The sequence below is a fragment of the Balaenoptera ricei genome, chromosome 18, assembly GCF_028023285.1.
Source record: "Balaenoptera ricei isolate mBalRic1 chromosome 18, mBalRic1.hap2, whole genome shotgun sequence".
Taxonomy (NCBI): Eukaryota; Metazoa; Chordata; class Mammalia; order Artiodactyla; family Balaenopteridae; genus Balaenoptera; species Balaenoptera ricei.
In genome coordinates this window covers 19,433,729-19,455,428 of record NC_082656.1, presented here as the reverse complement: position 1 = coordinate 19,455,428, position 21,700 = coordinate 19,433,729, and the positions used below count along the sequence as shown (strand labels likewise).

Here is a 21,700-nt window from a genome sequence, read left to right as displayed (position 1 = left end):
GTTACCAAGATTATTTCTGACCTTCCGAGTTATAATTAGAATACTTCATTATTTTATACAGTGGAATGTGCAATTGTTCTTATCTAATTTACCATTTTTACAGAAACAGCTGTAATACCTATTAATGGTTCGCCTCGAACACCAAGGCGAGGTCAGAACAGGAGTGCACGGATAGCAAAACAACTAGAAAATGATACAAGAATTATTGAAGTTCTCTGTAAAGAACATGAATGTAATATAGATGAGGTAATTTAACTTCATGATTTCTTTAAAATAGTTAAAGTAGATTTAGATGTAAGTTCTTCCTAACAGTATATAATTCTTTTATGATGAGCTTGCTTTTTGTAATTAGTGCCAACTCTTTTGCAGTAGCAAAATATTTATAAAAAGTTTAATTTTCATATTCAGTTACTTTGATTTTAAAGAGAATAGCTCCCTCACTCTGGAATCATTGAAATGTACATGATTAAGGCAATAGTTTTCAAATGTATTTGTTCTTTGATTCCTCCGTGGTTACTGATACTCCTAATGTTTTCAAGTATCCTGCTCAGAAAACCCTAGTGTTTTGGTTTAGTGCTAAGTGATACCAACATTAAATTTCTGTTTAGCCTTCTATAGTTACTCTTTTTCTAAATATCACACCAGATGTTAATGACTGGTAGAGGATACATGAACACCCAGGAATTGCTTATCTTGTTAATAAAATCTGGAATGTTAGAATTGGAAGGACTCTTACAAGTAATGTACTTGGCCTCCTTTTACTAATGAATAAACAAGCTTCTAGAGACTGATAGCTGATTACTAACAGAGTCTATGCTTTGGACCATCTGCTACCAGTGCTTCTTTCACTGTGCCGTGCTCTTTCTCTCATAGACTGTTATATTGTCCACAATTCACTACCACTAGATAGCTATGTGAAATGTTGCATCTTTGAAATTGCTCTGTCAACTCTGGGAAGGAATTGGGGGTATGATCTCAAAATCTAGTTTAAGAAGTGTTGGAATGATTTATCAAGATATCTGGGTTTTAGCACTGTGGCTTTTGTTAATTTTAACAAATATATAGATATAGACATATAGCTGTATCAACTTTACACATGTAATATATTTACTTTTCTAGAATAACAAATTATCTTTGCTAATAAGCTGACAAATGTAGTTGAAATATTTTTTTTTACTCCAGTCTGTTGCTTAGTCCCTCAAGATAATGAATAGGAATAAATGCAGTTTTCTAATTCCTGGTTGTTAATTCTCTGTATTTTAGAACTACTTATAAAATTGCATTTCAAAAATCAGGAATAAATCATGTTTTTCCTTTTTATTTTAAATAATTCTTCTATAATTTAGAATATAATAACGATTTGTAAAGTGTAGGTGATTAATAGCTTTGGGGGTAATTCATATTAATTTGACACTTGATTATTTACCTGTAGCATTTATAGTTATATAACTATTGGTTAGTTACATTTATGGTTATATAATTATTGGTTAGTCACACTAATTGGTTAAATAGAACTACCCACCTTATAATTATTCCAGTTCAGTGGGAATTAATTAGAAAACAATACTAATATGTATTACAGAAGCTTAATTCTTAAAGCATTTTTGTGAAGTAGAAGATAGGAACTTATTAATAGGAAGATATTAAATTATTCTACCTTAATAAATGTGGACTGCAAATTGGAAAAGGAAGTTAAGTGAAGAAAAGTAAGTTATTTAAAATTCCATAACACTTTGCCAGTGTAAACTAGTTAGGGGTATAACTCCAGGTTTTCCAAGGACGGTCTTTATTATCCATGTTAAATGTAGGGTTTTTTGTGTGAAACTGCATAATGACCAAAACATTTTCACTCGGTTTTGAATAGAATTGTTGGGTATTTGTATGTGAAATCATCTTCTTATAAAAGCAGGTCATTTTCCTAAATTTACGCTAAAATAATTGACTCGATATTCCCTAAGCTAGGTAATGTGTGTGAAGTGGCCCAAAAATATGCTTTGGGGAGAAATCAGAGGCAGTGTAGAGAAGTTAAAAGAGTCTTGGCTTTGATGCTAGACAGATTGGGTTTCACTTCCAGCTCTGCCACTTCCTAGCTGTGTAACTTTGGTGAAGTCGCTTAATATTTTTGAGCCTCCCATGTTTTCACCATTTGTTAAATGTGGCATACTGAAGTTGGTTCCGATGGATTTTCTTCTTATAAATCCCATTTCATTAACAATTCCCCCCTGCACCTCCATTTTAGGACCTGAAATCTGCCTCACATATATTAAAAAGTGAATAATTGAATTAATTATAAATAAGCATCACACTGGGTTGAATGTAACTCATTGATCAAAATGTCAGTTAACACTTTCATTCTGTTGTTAATAGTGACAGAGATTGTTCTTTTTTTTAATTTTAATGGTCATGTAACTTTATCTTTTTCAGGTGAAAAATGTTTATTTCAAAAATTTTATACCTTTTATGAATTCTCTTGGAATTGTAGCTTCTAATGGACTTCCAGAGGTAATCTGAAAGAAAACGTAATAAAAAATTAATGTGTTTCGGGACTTTAGCGAGGGAGGAATAGTTGCCTAAATTTCTTAAGATCACTTTACTGTATATTAAATATTTTTTACTCAAGGAAAGAATCTAAGTAGAATTGTGGTGAATCAACTTTATATAGTAAGAAAAAACCCCTTTTGAACCCATTTATGCTCAAATGTATAAATAAGCAGCATTTAAAAATTTGCACTAGAAGTTGATTTGTACTAAAATTTTTCAAAAATCAGAATGTAGGCTTTTGAACTTCTAAATACCATTAAATATTTAAATAAAAGTAAATATCTATAATCAAATTTGATTCTAATTTGCTTTGCTATGCTTCTTTAAGCGTAGGAGCCATGATTAGTGCCATCAACATTATTGGCATTACTGTACTTGGAGCAATTCTTTTGAGGCTTTTTTTTTTGGCCGCAACGCGTGGCTTTCAGGATCTTAGTTCCTCCGCCAGGATGGAGCCCAGGCCCCGGCAGTGAAAGCCAAGTCCTAACCACTGGACTGCCAGGGAATTCACTCTTTGGAGTATTTTTAAAAAGCTACTTAATTGGATGTAGCTTTGGTTGAAATGACTGTGATTATGTGGTAGAAACGTTTTACCTTAGTGGTGTGCCATCCATCCATCTGTTTCTTTTCACATTTTTCCTCATATGTCTTGCTCTTCAGTGAGAACAGAACAACTGAGAACTTTATGTGGTAATGTGTGGAGAAAAGAATGCTTAAATAAATGATGAAGAACAAGTACTCATTGAAGAAGCAGCGTTTCAGACACACCTAGTATCAGTCACCAAGACCAAAAGACATGAAATCAGAGAGCTAGATTGCTGATTTTATGGCCTGAGTTGGTAGCTAGTCTTCCTTGAATTAACTAACTTATTCATTCAACAGTTATTTAGTGAGTGCTTAATATATGCCAGGCATTGTGCTAGATATCATCAATGCAGAGATTTAACTCACAGTCATTGTCATTAAGGTGCTGGTGGAAGAGACGGACACAGAAGTAGAACGTTAACAGGAGTCTACAAGAGTCTAATAGATGTGTACTCAGGGTGTTGTGATATCTCAGAGGAGGGCTACCTAATCCAAAGTGGGCCAGATAGGTTTTGCGGAAAATTCTTTGGAGGTGATGTGATTTCTGAGCTGAGTAAGGTTTATGAGAAGTGGCATTTCCAGGGGTTGGAAATTATAGGTTTAAAGGCACAGTGATATGTGATAGTATGGTCTGTTCTGTAGAGTGAGTGGTAAGACATGGTACTAAAGAAACAAGAAGGGGCCAAAAGTTGTATTTCTGAGTTCTGTTACCAACTTATATACCAAAAAATATGCTGTTTACAACTCTAAAGAATCTTGGACATTCATAATTTTTTTCCCTCTGAAAGGATTACAGGGTTATTATTAGAAAATTCAAGATAAACTTTACGTTATATAGCACTAATAGCTGCCAGTCAATAAATGATTGATAATTAGTACCTCACTGACATAGGGCTGGAATGACGATTAAGCCTAATCAAACATGAATGGCTGTTCGGCCTAAAAAACTTATGCAAACAAGCAAAAAGTTTACATTTAACTGGATTTTTTCCTACCACTCATTTTAGAATGCAATTTTAACTCTCTCAGGTTGGAAACACTCTGGCTTTAAAAGTCACAGGAGAAGGCTGCTAAATGGTTTTCTGTTGGGCATTGGTTTTTATATTATGATTAGAAAATTATGAATCAGAACTGATAAAAGAATTATAGATTGTAGCATTTGGAAAAGTGTCTAAGATTGGAAATAAATTGTGCAAGTATGTTAATTGGGCTAATTAATTGAGCTTATACTCTTGCCCAAGATACGTAACTGAAGGGAGTCAGAGTGAACCAAAGGATTTAGAAAAGATAGGCAGAATACATAATAAAGGTCTGTTACAGTGTTTGAAAAATTATTTTATATTGATAAGTGTAGTAGAAGATTAAAAGTGAGTGATGTATAGGATGGAGGATCTCAGCAATTAAGTGGTTATAATAATGTCTTTTCATCTTACAGTTCCATCTCAGTATTGTTTTGTAGCATGGGTGATCCTTGTCTAGATAAAATGTGAGATATGTGCATAAAATAGGTTTAAAATTGAGTTGAAAAAAATTTGCAATTTTCTTTACTTCACTTTTAGATATGCCTTATTTATATTCCATGTGAAGTCTGTATAGTGTAAAATTAAGTGTATATTTTTACCAAGATTCTTTAATTAAATCTGTATTTCTGTGTACTGAGAGGTAATGACATGAAAAGGATAATCATCAATATTTTTTGCCTTTGAGGTGGAAAGTCTCTCTAAACAATATGAAGAAATTTACCTTAAAAACAAAGATATAGATGCAAGATTATTTCTGGATCATGATAAAACTCTTCAGGCTGATCCTACAGACAGGTATTATACATGATATATTATTATTTGTTGATATGCTGGTTCATTTTTTAAAAAGTTAATATAAAATTGTATTCTCTTGAATTGTCATATAGAATCCTAAAGTAGGGATGGTTGACGGTAACTACAGGCGCCTGTGAGATATTGTGTGTTCCGTTCCAGGCCATTGCAATAAAGCAAATCACGCAAACTTTTTGGTTTCCCAGTGCGTGTAAAAGTTATGTTTACACTGTACTATAGTCTGTTAAGTGTGCAATAGCATTATATCCCAAAAACAGTGTACATACCTTAATTTAGAACTACATTATTTCTAAAAAATGATAACCATCATATGACAATGCAGAGTTTACAAACCTTCAATATGTAATAAAACACAGTATCTGTGAAGCACAGTAAAGCAAAGTGCAGTAAAATGAGACACGCCTGTAAAAAATTTTTGAATGATTGTAAGTGTGGTTAATTTTAAGTCTTTAGCATGAAATCTTTTAATATTAACTAAAAAAATATGTATATATATAAAATTTGGAAGTTAAACACAAAATGTTTCAGATTTTATTTAAGTCAAAGTAAAGTTTTTGGAAGGCGTAATGTTTGAAAAACTTGAGTTTTGATATTTTTTGATACTGAACAATCTTGCTATTAATATCATCAACATCTAACATTCCAGAGAAAACAAACATCTAACTTGCACTTTCAAAAAAATTCTTAGTGATTGGTACACCATTTGTTGTAAACCTAGTGGAAAGAAACCCAACTTAAAAATTATGATGAAAAAAATAAAATTTTATTTATTTAAACAGCTTCTGGATCATCTATTTCCTATCACTTCTGTTATTTACTTAACCATTTTGTATGATGTTATGAGTCAACAGAAGGTACTTTACTGCTTTTTTGACTCATAAATCACAAATTGTAAGTTTTCAGTCTGAATGACTTTGCTTATCATTATTTAGTTTTGAAATGCAGAGAACACCACGAAAAAGTAACCCTGATGAAGAGGTAAATGTGATTCTTCCACAGACTCCAGTTCGGTATGAATTTTCATACTTTTGATTTTCATTATAATTATTTATTCAGTACTTTATAGTGCTTCGGGTTTATTCATTTGTTTCATTATATATTTGTATATATACATGCAGCAAATATATAGAGTGCTCTTTGTATGCCAGACTTGTTACTAGTTGCTGAGGATATGATTATTAGACGTAGTTCTGTCTGTCCTTAAGGTATATAACCTAGAATGAGAATGTGTTCCATTTCAGTATATAAAAAAGAGGAAAAAAAAAGTATCACCATTTGCTCTGTATATAACCTAGAAAGATTGGAGCCGTTTTTTAGTGTCCTTTTCCTCACTTGCTCCCCACACCTAATCTGTTTTCAAGTCTTGTGGAGTCTGCCTCCTGAGTATGTGAGTTCATCTGCTGTTCCCCATTCCTACTCTTCCCACCCTTGTCCAAGATATCTCTGTCCTTCTCTTGGATTTTTTGCAGTAGCCTACTAACTGATCTTGCTGTTTCTACTCTCATGACTATCCCTCTCTCCCTATCACCAAATATATTCTCCAGAGAGCCCCCAGAATAATATTCTAGAAATGTAAATCAGATCATGTTCACCCTGCTGTTAAGTTTGTGATTGCTTCCTACTGCAATTGCAATACAGTGCAAATTCCTTAACAGTGCCTACAATACCTTATATGATCTAGCTTCTTTTACCTCTCCAACCTCGTCTTGTTTTCCAGCTCATTATGTACTAGCCAGTTTTCTGAACTCTCCAAAATCTTCTTTTGTACTCAGTGACCTTCACATTTGCTTTTGTTTCTTCTTGAAACTCTTCCTTCTTTTCTATGAATTGCCAACTACTACCCTTCTTTTAGGTTCAGCACAAATACTACTTTTTTGAAGACTTATTTCTCTGTGAAGTATTTTCCTTTATTATTCTTTCTCACAGCATCCTGTTCTATTCCTTCAAAGTATGTATCACAGTTTGTAATTATAAATTCATCTGTGTGTTTGCTTGTTTTTGTCAATACCCACAATAGCCTTTAAGTCCATACCACATGGACCATGACTTTCTTGTTCACCATTTAATCATTAGGACCTAGGACAATACTTGGTACATAGTAAAACAATCAGTAATTTTTTCAAATGGCTACATAGACACATAAAAATACATTTTTCTTTAAATATAGTAAGAGACGTAGGACAAGTTAATGAGATGGCACAGAAGGGACTTTATGAAGTGATATTTGAACTGAATTTTGAAACATGTAAGTTTGTGTCACAGGAGACTGGCAGCATGTGCAAAGGCATGGAAGTATGAAACAACATGATGCATCTGGGGAACTATAAGCAGCTCTGTATTGATGGACTAAATGGGAAGATGAAATGGCAGGAGAGGAGGGTGGGTACTAGATCATGAAAGGCCTTATATTCCATACTCAGAAGTTTGGACTTTAGCTTGTGCAGGATATGGCCTGTTGCTATACCTGGGTGTTAAGCAGGGCTAGGATGAAACCAGACTTGATTTCTGAAAGTTTACATGGTAGTAGTTTGTGAAGAGATGGACTGAGGAGGGCGTGGTGAGAAATAGAGAGACCTGTCAGTCTGTCACAGTGGTTAGGCAAATTAGGATAACCTGAGGAGTGTTTTTTTTTTTTTCGAAGTACATATGCCTAGACCCGGCTGCCATAGACATAGTCAAAAATCTCAAAATGCTCTATTGCAGTAATTCAGTTGAGAGATGCTGAAGATCTGAACCAAGAGATAGGCAGTTGGAATGAAAGAGCAAGAACAGGTTTGATAAATAGTTGATGAATTCATATTTAGAATATTATTCTTAAGGCATTTATGGGATATGAAGAAGATAATGTAGTAAGTAGTAGGATATAAGGATCTTATAGATTTGGGAATCATCAGGGAGAGTTAAAATCAGAAAAACAGGGTTGGGGGGGTGGTGTGATGAATTGGGAGATTGGGATTGACATGTATACACTGATGTGTATAAAATGGATGACTAATAAGAACCTGTAGTATAAAAAAATAAATAAAATAAAACTAAAAAAAAAAGAACCAGAAAAACAGATGAGGTTGCCTGAAGTGACGGTGCATAATAGCAATAACGGTTGGCTAAGGGCTGAACCCTAAAGAATGCTAGCATTTAAGGACGAGATAGAAGTTAGATTAAAGAGAATGAGAGGTGTGATTGGGGAGGCCAGAGAATGAAGCCAAAGAAGCCAAGGGAGGAAGGGAGTTTCAGAAGAGAGCAAGTGTTTAAGAGTGTCAAATACCTCAAGAAAATCAAGTATCAGAACAAATAAAAAAGATCTTTTGGTTTTAGCAGTTGGTCACTTAATGGCTTTAGTCATTGTGGCTTAAGTAGATAAGTACATGTACACGTCATAGAAGCAATATATTTAAAAGTTGAAGGAGTGTAGATATCAGTTTAGAGAGGCTTGACTGAGAACACTGAACATGTTTTATTAAATAATATTTAAAAACCCTTTGGCTATAAACATTCTACAGTTTTTTGCATCATTAAACAGTGCCTACAGAGTAGCAATGAACTGCTACTCCAAAATTGGAACATTAATATTTACTGTATACCATACACAGACACGTGCACACACACACACACACACACAATTATATAATTAAAGAGATCTTAAGAGATTGACCTACTTTTATGTTTTAGTGATGATGACTTCTAAAATTATGTATGCTTTCATCTTGAAGGTCTCTGTAAAGGACAGTCACTTGGTTCTCTACTTGAGTTACTGAATATCTTACCGTCTTTATTTGAAAATATTTAATATTTAATTGTAATAATGTTTTCTTAAAATATTACCATTTTGATGCCAGTTTATGTTTTATCCTTAAAATAATGTCATTACTTTCATCAATTGTTTTGTTGATATTTAGTTCTATTAGTAAATAAGCATATCAGTTCTTTAATTATAAACTTACTGATGATGGACATATGCTTTCTTAAAGATTTAAGTAAAATGTAATTCCTCATAAATAGCAGTACACTAAGGCTTTTATAAAATCTTATTTCAGAGAACCTCTTAAACAGGAGACAGTGAGATTGAAGATACGTGTAACTTATGAAATAGATACTTATCATTTTTTCTTTTTACTCCTTCATTGCTTAACACTTCTTCCTATTTTTTCTAGGACTGTCATGAATACTATCCAGCAATTAATGATGATCTTAAATTCAGCAAGTGATCAACCGTCAGAAAATCTGATTTCCTATTTTAATGTAAGCCATATATGAAACATTATTTATTATGATATCTTGGCAAATAAATTTGAAATTAGAAGTTAAAATACTGAGTGTTTTTTTAAACACCCATTTCCCAACCAACATGTAGTTGTCTATTATCTTATTTCTTGCTTTTTTTAACTCTCCAAATTAGATATTATTAGTAGTATTGTTTGTTTGTTTTACATTTTTATTTATTTATATTTATTTTTGGCTGTGTTTGGTCTTCGTTTCTGTGTGAGGGCTTTCTCTAGTTGCGGCAAGCGGGGGCCACTCTTCATCGCGGTGCGCGGGCCTCTCACTGCCGCGGCCTCTCTTGTTGCAGAGCACAAGCTCCAGACGCGCAGGCTCAGTAGTTGTGGCTCACAGGCCTAGTTGCTCCGCGGCATGTGGAATCTTCCCAGACCAGGGCTCGAACCCGTGTCCCCTGCATTGGCAGGCAGATTCTCAACCGCTGCGCCACCAGGGAAGCCCCAGTAGTATTGTTTTATTTAGACAGTGTTATTTTTAGATTTTCTCATATTTACTTTTTGTGTTGCTCACCATTCTTTTTTACAACTTAGACCTCACTTTCATAATTATTTTCTTCTTTCTTCAGATACATCTTTTAATCATTCCTTTAGTGGGGGTTAGTTTGGGATGAACTTAACAAGCTTTTTGTTTTGTTTTGTTTTGTTTTGTTTTTTGTCTTAAAATATCTTTACTCTTGGACTTCCCTGGTGGTCCAGTGGTAAAGACTCCGCTCTCCCAATGCAGGGGGCACAGGTTCGATCCCTGATCAGGGAACTAAGTAAGATCTCACATGCCACAACTAAGACCCGGCACAGCCAAATAAATAAATAAATAAATTACATGCATACATACATATATAAATATTTTTTAAAAAATATCTTTACTCTTATTTTTTGTAAGGTAGTTTACCTGGATCTTCAATTCTAGGCTGACTTTTACTTTATCTTAGTAGTTTGAAGATATTACTTCACTATTTCCTGGCTCTCGTTGCTACTAAGATGTTTTCTGTCAGTCCATCTGTTGTTCCTTTATAGTTAATCTATCTTTTCTCTCTGGCTCTTTTAAGATATTTTCTTTGAATGTGACATTAGACAGGATTTGACATTTGCCATATCTCTACAGTCTTTTTTATTTAGCCCACTTTCATTTACATTTCTTGAGTGGCCCTGTGTGCATTGCAGTTTGCAACTCCTGATGGACCCTGAGTTTGATATCTGAAGGACCCCTGCTAGCCTCCCTCCCCTCAAAAAAGGGAGAGAGGAAGAGAGAGAATGAAAACTAGTGTCTATATTCCTTGTTTGCTCCTTTACTCCTTTAAAATCAAGTGAGGCTTGGGAGCCACTGACATGCTCATCTGTGGCAGTTGGATGAGGCTAGGAGACTTACTAAAATTTGGCTTATCCGGTAAGTGCTTTGTGTGGTTAACATTCCATTTAATATCATAAGCTGCCTGTGGTTTTGTCATATTCTTTGTTGTCTTCTTGTTTATATTTCCACCCCCCCAAGAATTAACAGAGTATTTTCTGTCATCATATTCATAATTGTGTTGGCTCAAAACTGCTTTTGTTTGTCCAATTTGCATAAAGTTGCTTTTATTTGTGGGTTATCTGTAGCACAAGAATATTTCCCAAACATAGCTACCCAGTTACTTAGAACTTTTAGAAGGGATAATGGTAGAAGTAAAAAGAATGATAATCTCTCTCTTCTTAAATATTGTTTTTAATATTTCCTCCAACATTTGGAGTAGGTAGGAAGTCTTTTTAATTTTAAACTACTTCAGCTGGGCAGAAAATTCTGCCTCAAAGACATTTTCCAGAGCTCAGTTTAAAGCTTAACATTAAATGACGCACAACAGTTTAACTGCAAAGTTTTATGCACACTACAAATGGCCTATCTCAGAGTGGGCATATCTTGAAGACCATTAAGTTTTTCTTTGAATTTGCTTCTTTATTAGTTCAGGTGTCTTCATTTTAAAAATTAATGCCATCTTTTCTTCTGTGTGTAAGTAAAATCTTAGAAGCTATAGACATTTTTTTCTTCCAGTTTTATTGAGATATGCTTGATGTACAGCTCTGTATAAGTTTAAGGTATACAGCATAATGGGTTGACCTACATACATCATGAAATTATCATCACAATAAGTTTAGTGAACATCCGTTATCTCATTTGGATACAAAGTAAAAGAAATAGAAAAAAAATTTTTTTCCTTGTGAAGAGAACTCGCAGGATTTACTCTCAACAACTTTCATGTATAACATACAGCAGTGTTAATTATATTAATCATGTTGTACATTACATCCCTAGTACTTATTTACCTTATAAATGGAAGTTTGTACCTTTTGACTGCCTTCATTCAGTTCCCCCATCCCCTACCCCATCCCCGCCTCTAGAACTACAAATTTGATCTTTGTTCTATGAGTTTGTTTGTTTCTTTTTGAAGTATAATTGACCTACAACACTGGGTTAGTTTCTGGTGCACAGTATAGTGATTCCATATTTCTGTACATCTCAAAATGATCACCACGGTAAGTCTAGTTACCATTTATCTCTGTACAGGGATATTATATAATTATTGACTGTATTCCCTATACTGTACATTTCATAGCTGTGACTCATTTATTTTGTAACTAGAAGTTGGTACCCCTTAATCTCTCTCATCTGTTTCTCTCTTTCCCCACATCCCTCCCTTCTGGCAACCACCTGTTTGTTCTCTATCTCTATGACTCTGTTTCTATTTTGTTGTGTTTGTTCATTTGTTTTTTTTTTTTTAGATTTCACATATAAGTGAAATCATACAGTATTTGCTTTCTTTGTCTGATCTACTTCACTTAGCATAATACTCTCTGGGTCCATTCTTGTTGTCACAAATGGCAAAATTTGTTTTTTCTTTATGGCCAAATAATATTCCATTGTGTATATATACCACATCTTTATCTATTCATCTATCAGTGGGCACCTAGGTTGCTTCTATTCTTGGCTATTGTAAATAATGCTACAATGAACATAGGGGTGCATATCTTTTCAAATTAAGTGTTTTCATTTTCTTTGGATAAATACCCAGAAGTGGAATTGCTGGATTGTATGGTAGTTCTGGTTTTAATTTTTTGATGAGCCTTCAAACTGTTTTCCACAGTGGCTGCACCAATTTACATTCCCACCAACAGCACACGAGGGTTCCCTTTTCTCCACACCCTCGCCAACACTTGTTATTTGTTCTCTTTTTGATAATAGCCATTAGACAGACGTGAGGTGATACCTCATTATGGTTTTGATTTGCATTTCTCTGATGATTAGTGATGTTGAGCATCTCATGTGACTGCTGGCCATCTGTATGTCTTCTTTGGAAAGATGTGTATTCAGTTCTTCTGCCCATTTTTTTAATCAGCTAGTTGTTTTTTTGGTGTTGAGTTGTATGAGTTCTTTGTATGTTTGGATATTAACCCTTTATCAGATATATCGTTTGCAAATATCTTCTCCTATCCAGTAGGTGGCCTTTTCTTTTTGTTGATAGTTTCCTTCACTGTGCAGAAGCATTTTGGTTTGAAATAGTCCCACTTGTTTATTTTGCTTTTGCTGCCTTTTCTTCTGGAGTCAATTCCAAAATACCATCTCCAAGACTAATGACAAGGAGCTTACCACCCATGTTTTCTCCTAAGAGTTTCATGGTTTCAGGTCTTATGTTCAAGTCTTTAATCCATTTTGAGTTAATTTTTGTGTGTGGTGTAAGACAGTGGTATAATTTCATTTTTTTGAAACTGGCTTTCCAGTTTTACCAACACATTTATTGAAGAGACTGTCCTTTTCTTACTGTATATTCTTGGCTCTTTTGTGGTAAATTAATTGATCACGTACATGGGTTTATTTTTGGGCTGTCTATTCTGTTCCATTGATCTCTGTTTTTATATCAGTAACACACTGTTTTGATTACTGTAGCTTTTTGATTACTGTAGCTTGTAGTTTGATGCCTCCAGCTTTGTTCTTCTTTCTCAGGATTGCTTTGGCTATCTGGGGTCTTTTGTGGTTCTGCACACAGTATTGAATTGTTTGTTCTATTTCTGTGTAAATACCTTGGAATTTTGACAAGAAGTTTATTGAATTTGTATATTGCTTTGGGTAGTATGGGCATTTTAACAATATTAATTCTTCCACTCCATGAGCATGCAATAGCTTTGCATTTATGTGTGTCTTTTAACGTTTCTTTCATTCGGGTCTTAAGTTTTCATTGTACAGAACTTTCACCTTCTTGGTTAGGTTTATTCCTAGATTTATTTTGGATACAACTGTACATGCGATTGTTTTCTTAATTTCTCTTTCGGATAGTTTGTTATTAGTGTATAGAAATACAACTGATTTCTGTATGTTGATTTTGTATCCCGCAACTTTACTGATTTTTTTTATTAGTTCTAACAGTTTTTTTGTGGAGTCTCTAAGGTTTTCTATATATAATATCATGTCATCTGAAAATAATGATAGTTTTACCTCCTTTCCAATTTGGATACCTTTTATTTCTTTTTCTTACCTAACTGCTCTAAGACTTCCAGTACTATGTGGAATAAAAGTGGCAAGAGTGGGCATCCTTGTGTTGTTCTTGACCTTAGAGGAAAAGCTTTCAGCTTTTCACTGTTGAGTATGATGTTAGCTGTGGGCTTGTCATGTATGGCCTTTATTATGTTGAGGTACATTCCCTCCATACTCACTTTGTTAAGAGTCTTTATCATAAATCGATGTTGAATTTTGTCAAATGCTTTTTCTGCATCTACTGAGATGATCACATAATTTTAATCTTTTATTTTGTTAATATGGCATATCATTGATTGATTTGCAGATATGGAACCATCACTGGGATAAATCCCACTAGATCATGGTATAAGATCCTTTTAATGTATTCTTGAATTTGGTTTGCTGATATTTTGTTAAGGATTTTTGCATTTGTATTCAGGAGGGAAATTGGCCTATAATTTACTTTCCTTGTGGTGTCCTTGTTTTGGTATCAGGATAATGCTGGCCTCATAAAATGAGTTTGGGAGTGTTCCCTCATCTTCTGTTTTTTGGAATAGTTTGAGAAGGATTGGTAGTAATTCTTCTTTGAATGTTTGGTAGAATTCACCAGTGAAACCATCTGGTCCTGGGCTTCTGTTTATTGGGAGGTTTTTGATTACCTATTCATTCTTCTTACTAGTAATTAGTCTTTTCAGATTTTCTATTCCTTATGATTCAACCTTGGAAGGTTGTATGTTTCTAGGAATTTATCCATTTCTTCAAGGTTGTCCAGTTTGTTGGCATTCAATTGTTCATAGTAGTCTCTTATGATCATTTGTATTTCTGTGGTATCAATTGTAATATCTGTGAGGCTGTTTTTGATGGATAATGGAAAGGGCTAACAAATCTGTTCTTCTCTAACTTGCCAGCAGAAAATTTAGATAATAGAGTTTTTTAGTTGTACTCTAGTATTTTTTGGTCACTGTTATCCCAGAATGGAATCCTTTATGTTCCTCATATTTTCAGTAGTTGTATTTACCTAGTTTATTGTGGAAGTGTTTCCACAGTATAAACAATTGAGAGTGATAAGTCATGTACTATAGAACAGAAAATGTTAATTCTCTGATTAAACAGTATTCTCAATGTTAATTTATGTTTTTCCTTCTTAAAGAATTGCACAGTGAATCCAAAGGAAAGTATCCTGAAAAGAGTGAAGGATATTGGGTGCATCTTTAAAGAGAAATTTGCTAAAGCTGTGGGACAGGGATGTATGGAAATTGGATCACAGGTAACTTGAGTTCATTTTGATTAGTGCCACTATATAGTAAATAATTTCTAATGCAACATCTGTCCCAATTGTATAAATGCTGTAATAGTATCTGTCCAATAGTATAAAATATTGGCAGATACCATATCCCAGCTGCTTGTGTATGCTGCTACTTATGGAAAGCTTTATGGGACAGCTCCCCTCACTTCATTACAGAAACCAAAAGTAAACATGCAGAAAATTTTAGAAGAATTGTAGAAAATTTAAAAAATACAGTAAGAAAAAAATCAAAATCTTGCTAACATTAAGTTTTTGGTGTATATTCTTTAACTTTTACATATATGAATATTCATGTATGCATATACTTATACAAATGGAATCATATTATACATGCCATTTATCAGTGATATTATTAAATGATGTTGTTTTTACTATTGCTATTATTATTCCAGAAAATCTAAAACTAATATTTGGTAAGCCAGTGGGCTCTGGATCAGAGCCCTGGGTTTATATCTGGCTCTATCATATATGAGCTGTCATCTAACTTCTCTTGAGATTCAGGTTTCTATATTTGCTCTGCTTTGCTCTGTGGCATTAATGAGGTAATATATAAAATATATTTGAAAACTGTAATCTACTATACACATTTATTTTGGTGTAGTGAGGTTATATTTTGATTCCATCTGTGTTTTAAACCATTATATTTAAAAGTTCTTTTTGGTTATATATGAAATTTGTACTCATAATTTGGAATGAAGGATTTGGGGGTGTGTGTGTGTGTGTGTGTGTTTATTTATCTATAATTTGACTGTTCTTTGGACTAATGAAAACTAGTTATTTGATAACTTTTTGCTTATAAGATCAGGTAGGTCTGATTTTTGCCTTTGACCAGTTTTATGGAAAGAGACTATTCTCTTAATCCTGGAGAGCTATCTTGAAAATATGTGTTCTAGGTCACAAGAAGTATTACATTAGTATGTAAAATGGTTAAAATAGTACCAGGTACGTAATATATTCTTAGTACACGTATATCTGTTGAATGATGTAGACTGAAGTGGAATGATAGAAAACCAAATACTGGACCCCTCCTCTTGAAAATTTATCAGGAATGTTAAAACCGTCATTTTATACTTAAATCTTGAGTTTTAGACAAGCAAGCTTTTGTGATCTCTTGGTAGCCATATTCCTAAGAAGGGTCAGGAATGTGTCTCAAGAGAAAACTTTTAAAAAATTAGTAATTGTTATGGTTTTTTAAAATAGTGGGATCTAATTTTTTTTCTTTCTTTGTAGCGATACAAACTTGGAGTCCGATTGTATTACCGAGTAATGGAATCCATGCTTAAATCAGTAAGTTAAAAAGAACATAATAGAAAAAAAATTTAATGCTGACACAAGGCTTCAGTTAATTTTTTTTTAATCTGTTTTAGGAAGAAGAACGATTATCCATTCAAAATTTTAGGTAAATTTTTGTTTTAGTAAAACAATCTCTTCTTTTTTCAAAAGGAAATGTTACAAAATCATTCTTTTTTTTCCTTTAGCAAACTCCTGAATGACAACATCTTTCATATGTCTTTGCTGGCATGCGCTCTTGAGGTTGTAATGGCTACATATAGCAGTAAGTTGAATTTTAGTAAATAAACATTTCAGTTCAATTTAAAGTTAAAAAAAACTTACCTAATGTGTGGTATGGGTTTTTGTGGTGGGGGGAATGGAGAAGTTAAGGAGTTAAGGAGAAGAAATGCATATTTTAGATCAGTGTATACTGAAGAATGTAATTGGTTACCGTAATGTGGTCACCATAAAGTGGTTTTATTAACCTGAATTATTTCATGTCATCTTGGGAATAGTTTCACTAGACCCCTATTCTGGGCTATCCTGAATCCAGGAAATGTACCTATTGAAACCCCTTCAAAGACTTATGAGACTGTAAAATGCCTGAGGAGTACTATTGAGCGGCTTCCACTGATACGGAAGCACTGCTACATATATATTCTGTGGTTATGAGACTAAAGGTTGGAGCTAGAATCCACCAGATAAACAGAACAGAGGCCACCAATAGTGGTTTTCTTTAAAATATAATTTTAAACATGTATTATTTTGCAAATAATGTTGCAAATGTCAAAAAAAAGTTTTGTTTGCAAAAAACAAAAGAAGAAAATTAATCTAAGGATACAAATATATAATAAAAGAGAAACTTAAATTAGTAAACAAATATGGACAACTGTGAATCCTGATTTATAACCAAGAAATACATAATTAAAACATATTTTCTAACCAATCAAATTATCAAAATCTTAAAGAATCACTTCCTCTCTTAATCAAGGATTAATGAGACAGCTAACATGGATATGCTAATGCATTGCTGGTTAGATGTTAAACGTGTCCCGGATACAAGTTTAGGGTGTTTAAACCTTTGAAAATTTGATATAAGCTGTGAGCCTTCTATCCAGGAAAGACATATATGCACATACACTCAAACTTTGGAAGCCTATTTCCTTGGAGTCTGTGGACCCCAGAATAAAAAATTCTGTTCTAAATAAAAATTTTTGTTTAGACTTTCTACTGTGTTTTAATTTTTTGTTTGATAAAACCTTCAAACCGAAAAATACGTCATTCAAGGCTTAACATTTCATACCTAAGTTATGTTTTTCTTTCATTTTTAGGAAGTACATCTCAGAATCTGGATACTGGAACAGATTTGTCCTTCCCTTGGATTCTGAATGTACTTAATTTAAAAGCTTTTGATTTTTACAAAGTGATTGAAAGTTTTATCAAAGCAGAAGCCAACTTGACCAGAGAAATGATTAAACATTTAGAACGATGTGAACATCGAATCATGGAATCCCTTGCATGGCTCTCAGTAAGTAACTAGCTAAAATAGTTAAAGATACTCATATGCATATGGATAACAGTTATCTGTTAGTGAGAGGTATTTGTTAACATTTACCTCAAGAACAAATATGCAATTTAATGAATAATGATGTTTCAGTGTATAGCCCAAGAAGTAAGTGGAATATTAGAATGGAGTTTTCTTTGAGCTCCCCAGACTGTCTGATATAGGGATTTATTTATGAATAGCTTTTCTTAAAGCTTGGCACTTCAAAACAAAGCAGAATTCTTTAAAGTATCTGGGAACTTTATTTAAAATAGAGGTGTCATATATGAAAATTTAAATGTCTGCTGTTAAAATTTCAACAAAATGATGAAAAAAATTGAGATTATGTTATTGAGATGATTTAAAAATACAGATTTTTAGTTCAATTTAACCTGTTTTTTTTTGTCCCATTGTTAAAGGTAATCCAAAAATCTACACAACTATAGTTATTGTTTATAACATTATAAGAGCACAAATAGACTACCTACAGAATAGGTAGTAGTCTATTTATAGCATAGGTAGTCTATAGGTAGTCTATTTATAGCATATAAGCTATTGATAAGGCTTTATTTTAGTAAAGGTGACATTTCCTATGTAGTAATAGTAAAATATTTATATGAAGTTCTTCTGTTATGCTCTTTAAATCTTCATAGTTGGGTAATACTTTGTTAATCATCAGGTTTGTAGATTAATATAGAGTTGGTTTCTTCTGAAACTGTTGCATGCTAAGCATATATCTTTTCATTTTTATCAGTATATAGAAATGGCAATAGAAAAATTAAGACTTTAGTTATATTAGAATCCTAATCTGTACATGTAAACCAAGTTTTACTTTTTTGATATTTTAAAAATGTAATGGCTAAGAGTAACTTGTTTCTTAGTGCTTTTCTTGTATTGCTGTATAGACAGAGTGGATAGAAAAGGAGAGAAGTATGGGAAGTTGATAGAAAGACATTGTATTGCTAAGATTGAATTGGGTAACACCTTTATACAGGAGCTTCCACTGTAGAAGAAAAGGAGTGGTTAGGAGAAAACTCTCAGAATCCGGGGGTTAAATGAAAGTAGCAAAAATAAATAAGTAGATCAATAAATGAAACAAGCAGATAGAGTACTTTTCAGAGGCTGTTGTGCCCTCTCTTCCTGGAAATTGAAATCAAGACATCACTGTATCATCTGAAACTGACTATTCTCATTTCTTTTAGAGAACTACTTTTATTTCCATCAGTACACATCTGCTGTATGCCTTGCATTGAGATAGACATTGTGAGAATATAGAAAAGACATGGGCTCTGAAAATTGTGGAGGAAATAGTAGAAATGTATGGTTTAACAACTGCTTGTGCTCAAGCCTGTTTAGTTCAGTTACTGGTGTTCTAGGATTCAAAACAATATTCCTTTATTTTTGAGAATTTTTGGAGAAAAAGTGACATGCACAAAGTCTGGAAAAGGGTATAATTTTTTAATAATAGGATGATGTGGAAGTCATAATAAGCGTCTGAATTTAAATTCTAAGTGTGGTATTTCTAGGAGATGATTTTTAATGTTTGGATTTTTAAAAAATCAACACATACTACTGTTTTAATTATAAAGAATGGAGTGGTAGTGGGTAACTGTGAAGATAAGTCATCCTACACAAACACAATATGTGAATTTTTCCTGTAAGAATAATTGACATTTTAGAGAAGAGACATACTATAGATCTATTTGAGCTTTCACAGGCTTTAGGATTTTTTTCTTTATTGAAGTATAACATATATACAGAAAAGTATATATCACAAGTTTTAGTTCAAAGGATTTTTTACAAATTAAATATACCCACATTACCAACATATACAATAGATCAAGAATCAGAGCAATTGAACACACCCATGATATCAAAATCCAGATCAAGAATCAGAGTAAACTTTCATGGTTTTTTGATTCTGTATTATAATAAGAGTCTCTCATTAAACTGTAGTGATTTATAAGAACATATTCAGTGTTGTTTACCTAGGGAAACATCAAGTGATATATTACTTACTTTTACCTGTTGATAATTTAATGAAAGAAAGAACATCATTGTATTTTTAATGGTTGCATGGGAAAAGGGTTCATTATCTTTATTTCACAATCTTGAGAAATAATAAATCAAGAACAGAATAACTTTAAGAAGGAATAAGCACACTTCTGTTTCTTTTGACCCCAGAGAGATTAACAGGCAATATATGAATGTAAAATGCTAAACAATCTATTGAAAAACCTAGTGAAATCTTGTTCTCTGGAAATTTGGAGGATTAGAGGTGGTTTAAAATAAACCATACCTAAGCGTTAGATTGAATGACTTCCAGATGTTTAGACCTCTTAAACCTGCTAAGCAGTTTATAATGCCAGCAGATGATGAGGTGAGATTTGGATATTTTACTTTCAGTATATTCAAACTGTATCCGATCTTTTCAGTAAAATCTTTGTAAACCGAAGTAGACCAGGTACTTTATTCTCTAAATGGTCTTTTTTTGTGGGCGACTGTGGACTTTTCCTGTTGATCTCCCCACATCTCTTGCTGCCTTAATACTATTTCTCTCACAGCCACCAGAGAAATTTTTTCATAAATGCAGAACAAATCTCATTATGCTAATTCCTCAAATAAAAACCTTTTGTAGGGGACCTATGCATCTGGTAATATTAAAGATAGAATCCTGAGGAGCTTCAACATTTAAGGGATAGACAGAAAAGAGAAGCCTATAAAAGAGATTGAGGAATCTGATATTCCTCCTCAGAGACAGGAGGAGTATCAGAAGTGGTGTCATACTCTCTCTCTCAGAGAGAGGGTACTAAAAGGTCTGAGTGAGTGCTTGCTGTTTCAGATACTGCAGGAGCAGTCAGTAAGAACTGAAGAGTGTTCATTAGTTTCCGCAACAAGGAAGCCACTGGTGAAGGTAGCGAGGACTGTTACAAGCGGTGGTGGGGGCAGGAGTAGATTGCAGTGGAATTTGGATGAGATGTGAGTGAGAGATAAAGTGGAGACAGTCATTATAGATAGCTTTCATCAGTCTTGTCTGAGAAGGGAAGTAAACGTATAGCTGGAGGTATGTGAGGTGGAGGGAAGATTAGTTTTTAAGATGGGAAAGGAAGGATTAAATGTTGACAGAAAAGAGCCATTAGAAGTGTTATCTATTGCTGGATGACACATTAGTGGCCTAAAACAATCATTTTATTTTGCTCATGATTCTGTGGGTCAGGGATTTGGGAAGAGCTTGACTGGGCAGTTCATCCCTGACCATGTCGTATCAGCTGGTGTCTGAGGCGGGATCCACTTCCAAGATGCTTCTTAACTCGCAAGTCTGGAACCTTGCTGCTTCTTGGTATGTGCTCACCTCTCCCTTCCTTTCTTTCTTTTTCCCTCCTCATCTCATCCTTCTGGGCTTCTCATATGAGAAACTATGCATCTTATAGCATTTTGGTTTTAGAGTAGTTGTGCTTCTTACACAGCAGCTCTTTATCACTGGTTTTAGGCAATTTGATTATGGTGTGCCTTGGTTTAGTTTTCTTCATGTTTCTCTTGTTTGGAGTTCTGCTTCGAAAGGTGAGCTTGTAGGTTTCATCAAATCTGGACATTTGGGGCCATTATTTTCTTAAAATGTTTTTGTTGACTCCTCCCACCCCTTCCCTCAGGGATTCCAGTCACACATGTATTAGGTCACTTGAAGTTGTCCCACAGCTCACATCATGATGCTCTGTCCTTCTTTTTTTTTTTTTTTTTTTTGGTTCCAGATGTTTTTGTTTCTGTTTCGTTTGAAATAGTTTCTATAGCTATGTCTTCAAGTTCATTCATTTTTTTCTGCTAAAATGTCTAATTTGCTATTAATTCCATCTACTATATTTTTAA

At 33.6% G+C, this 21,700-nt stretch overlaps 1 protein-coding gene across 6 annotated transcripts in view; it reads left to right on the top strand.

Moving 5' to 3' along the window:
• Positions 1 to 21,700, top strand: part of RB1 (RB transcriptional corepressor 1) — a 131,003-nt gene that overhangs the window by 44,186 nt on the left and 65,117 nt on the right. For all 6 annotated transcript variants that reach the window (XM_059903292.1, XM_059903291.1, XM_059903294.1 and 3 more), the window contains exons 8-17: positions 104 to 246; positions 2,425 to 2,502; positions 4,834 to 4,943; positions 5,894 to 5,971; positions 9,113 to 9,200; positions 14,866 to 14,982; positions 16,252 to 16,308; positions 16,389 to 16,420; positions 16,500 to 16,576; positions 17,625 to 17,821. In XM_059903292.1, coding sequence (XP_059759275.1) covers positions 104 to 246; positions 2,425 to 2,502; positions 4,834 to 4,943; positions 5,894 to 5,971; positions 9,113 to 9,200; positions 14,866 to 14,982; positions 16,252 to 16,308; positions 16,389 to 16,420; positions 16,500 to 16,576; positions 17,625 to 17,821 — 977 coding nt within the window. The remainder of the gene's footprint in view (positions 1 to 103; positions 247 to 2,424; positions 2,503 to 4,833; positions 4,944 to 5,893; positions 5,972 to 9,112; positions 9,201 to 14,865; positions 14,983 to 16,251; positions 16,309 to 16,388; positions 16,421 to 16,499; positions 16,577 to 17,624; positions 17,822 to 21,700) is intronic.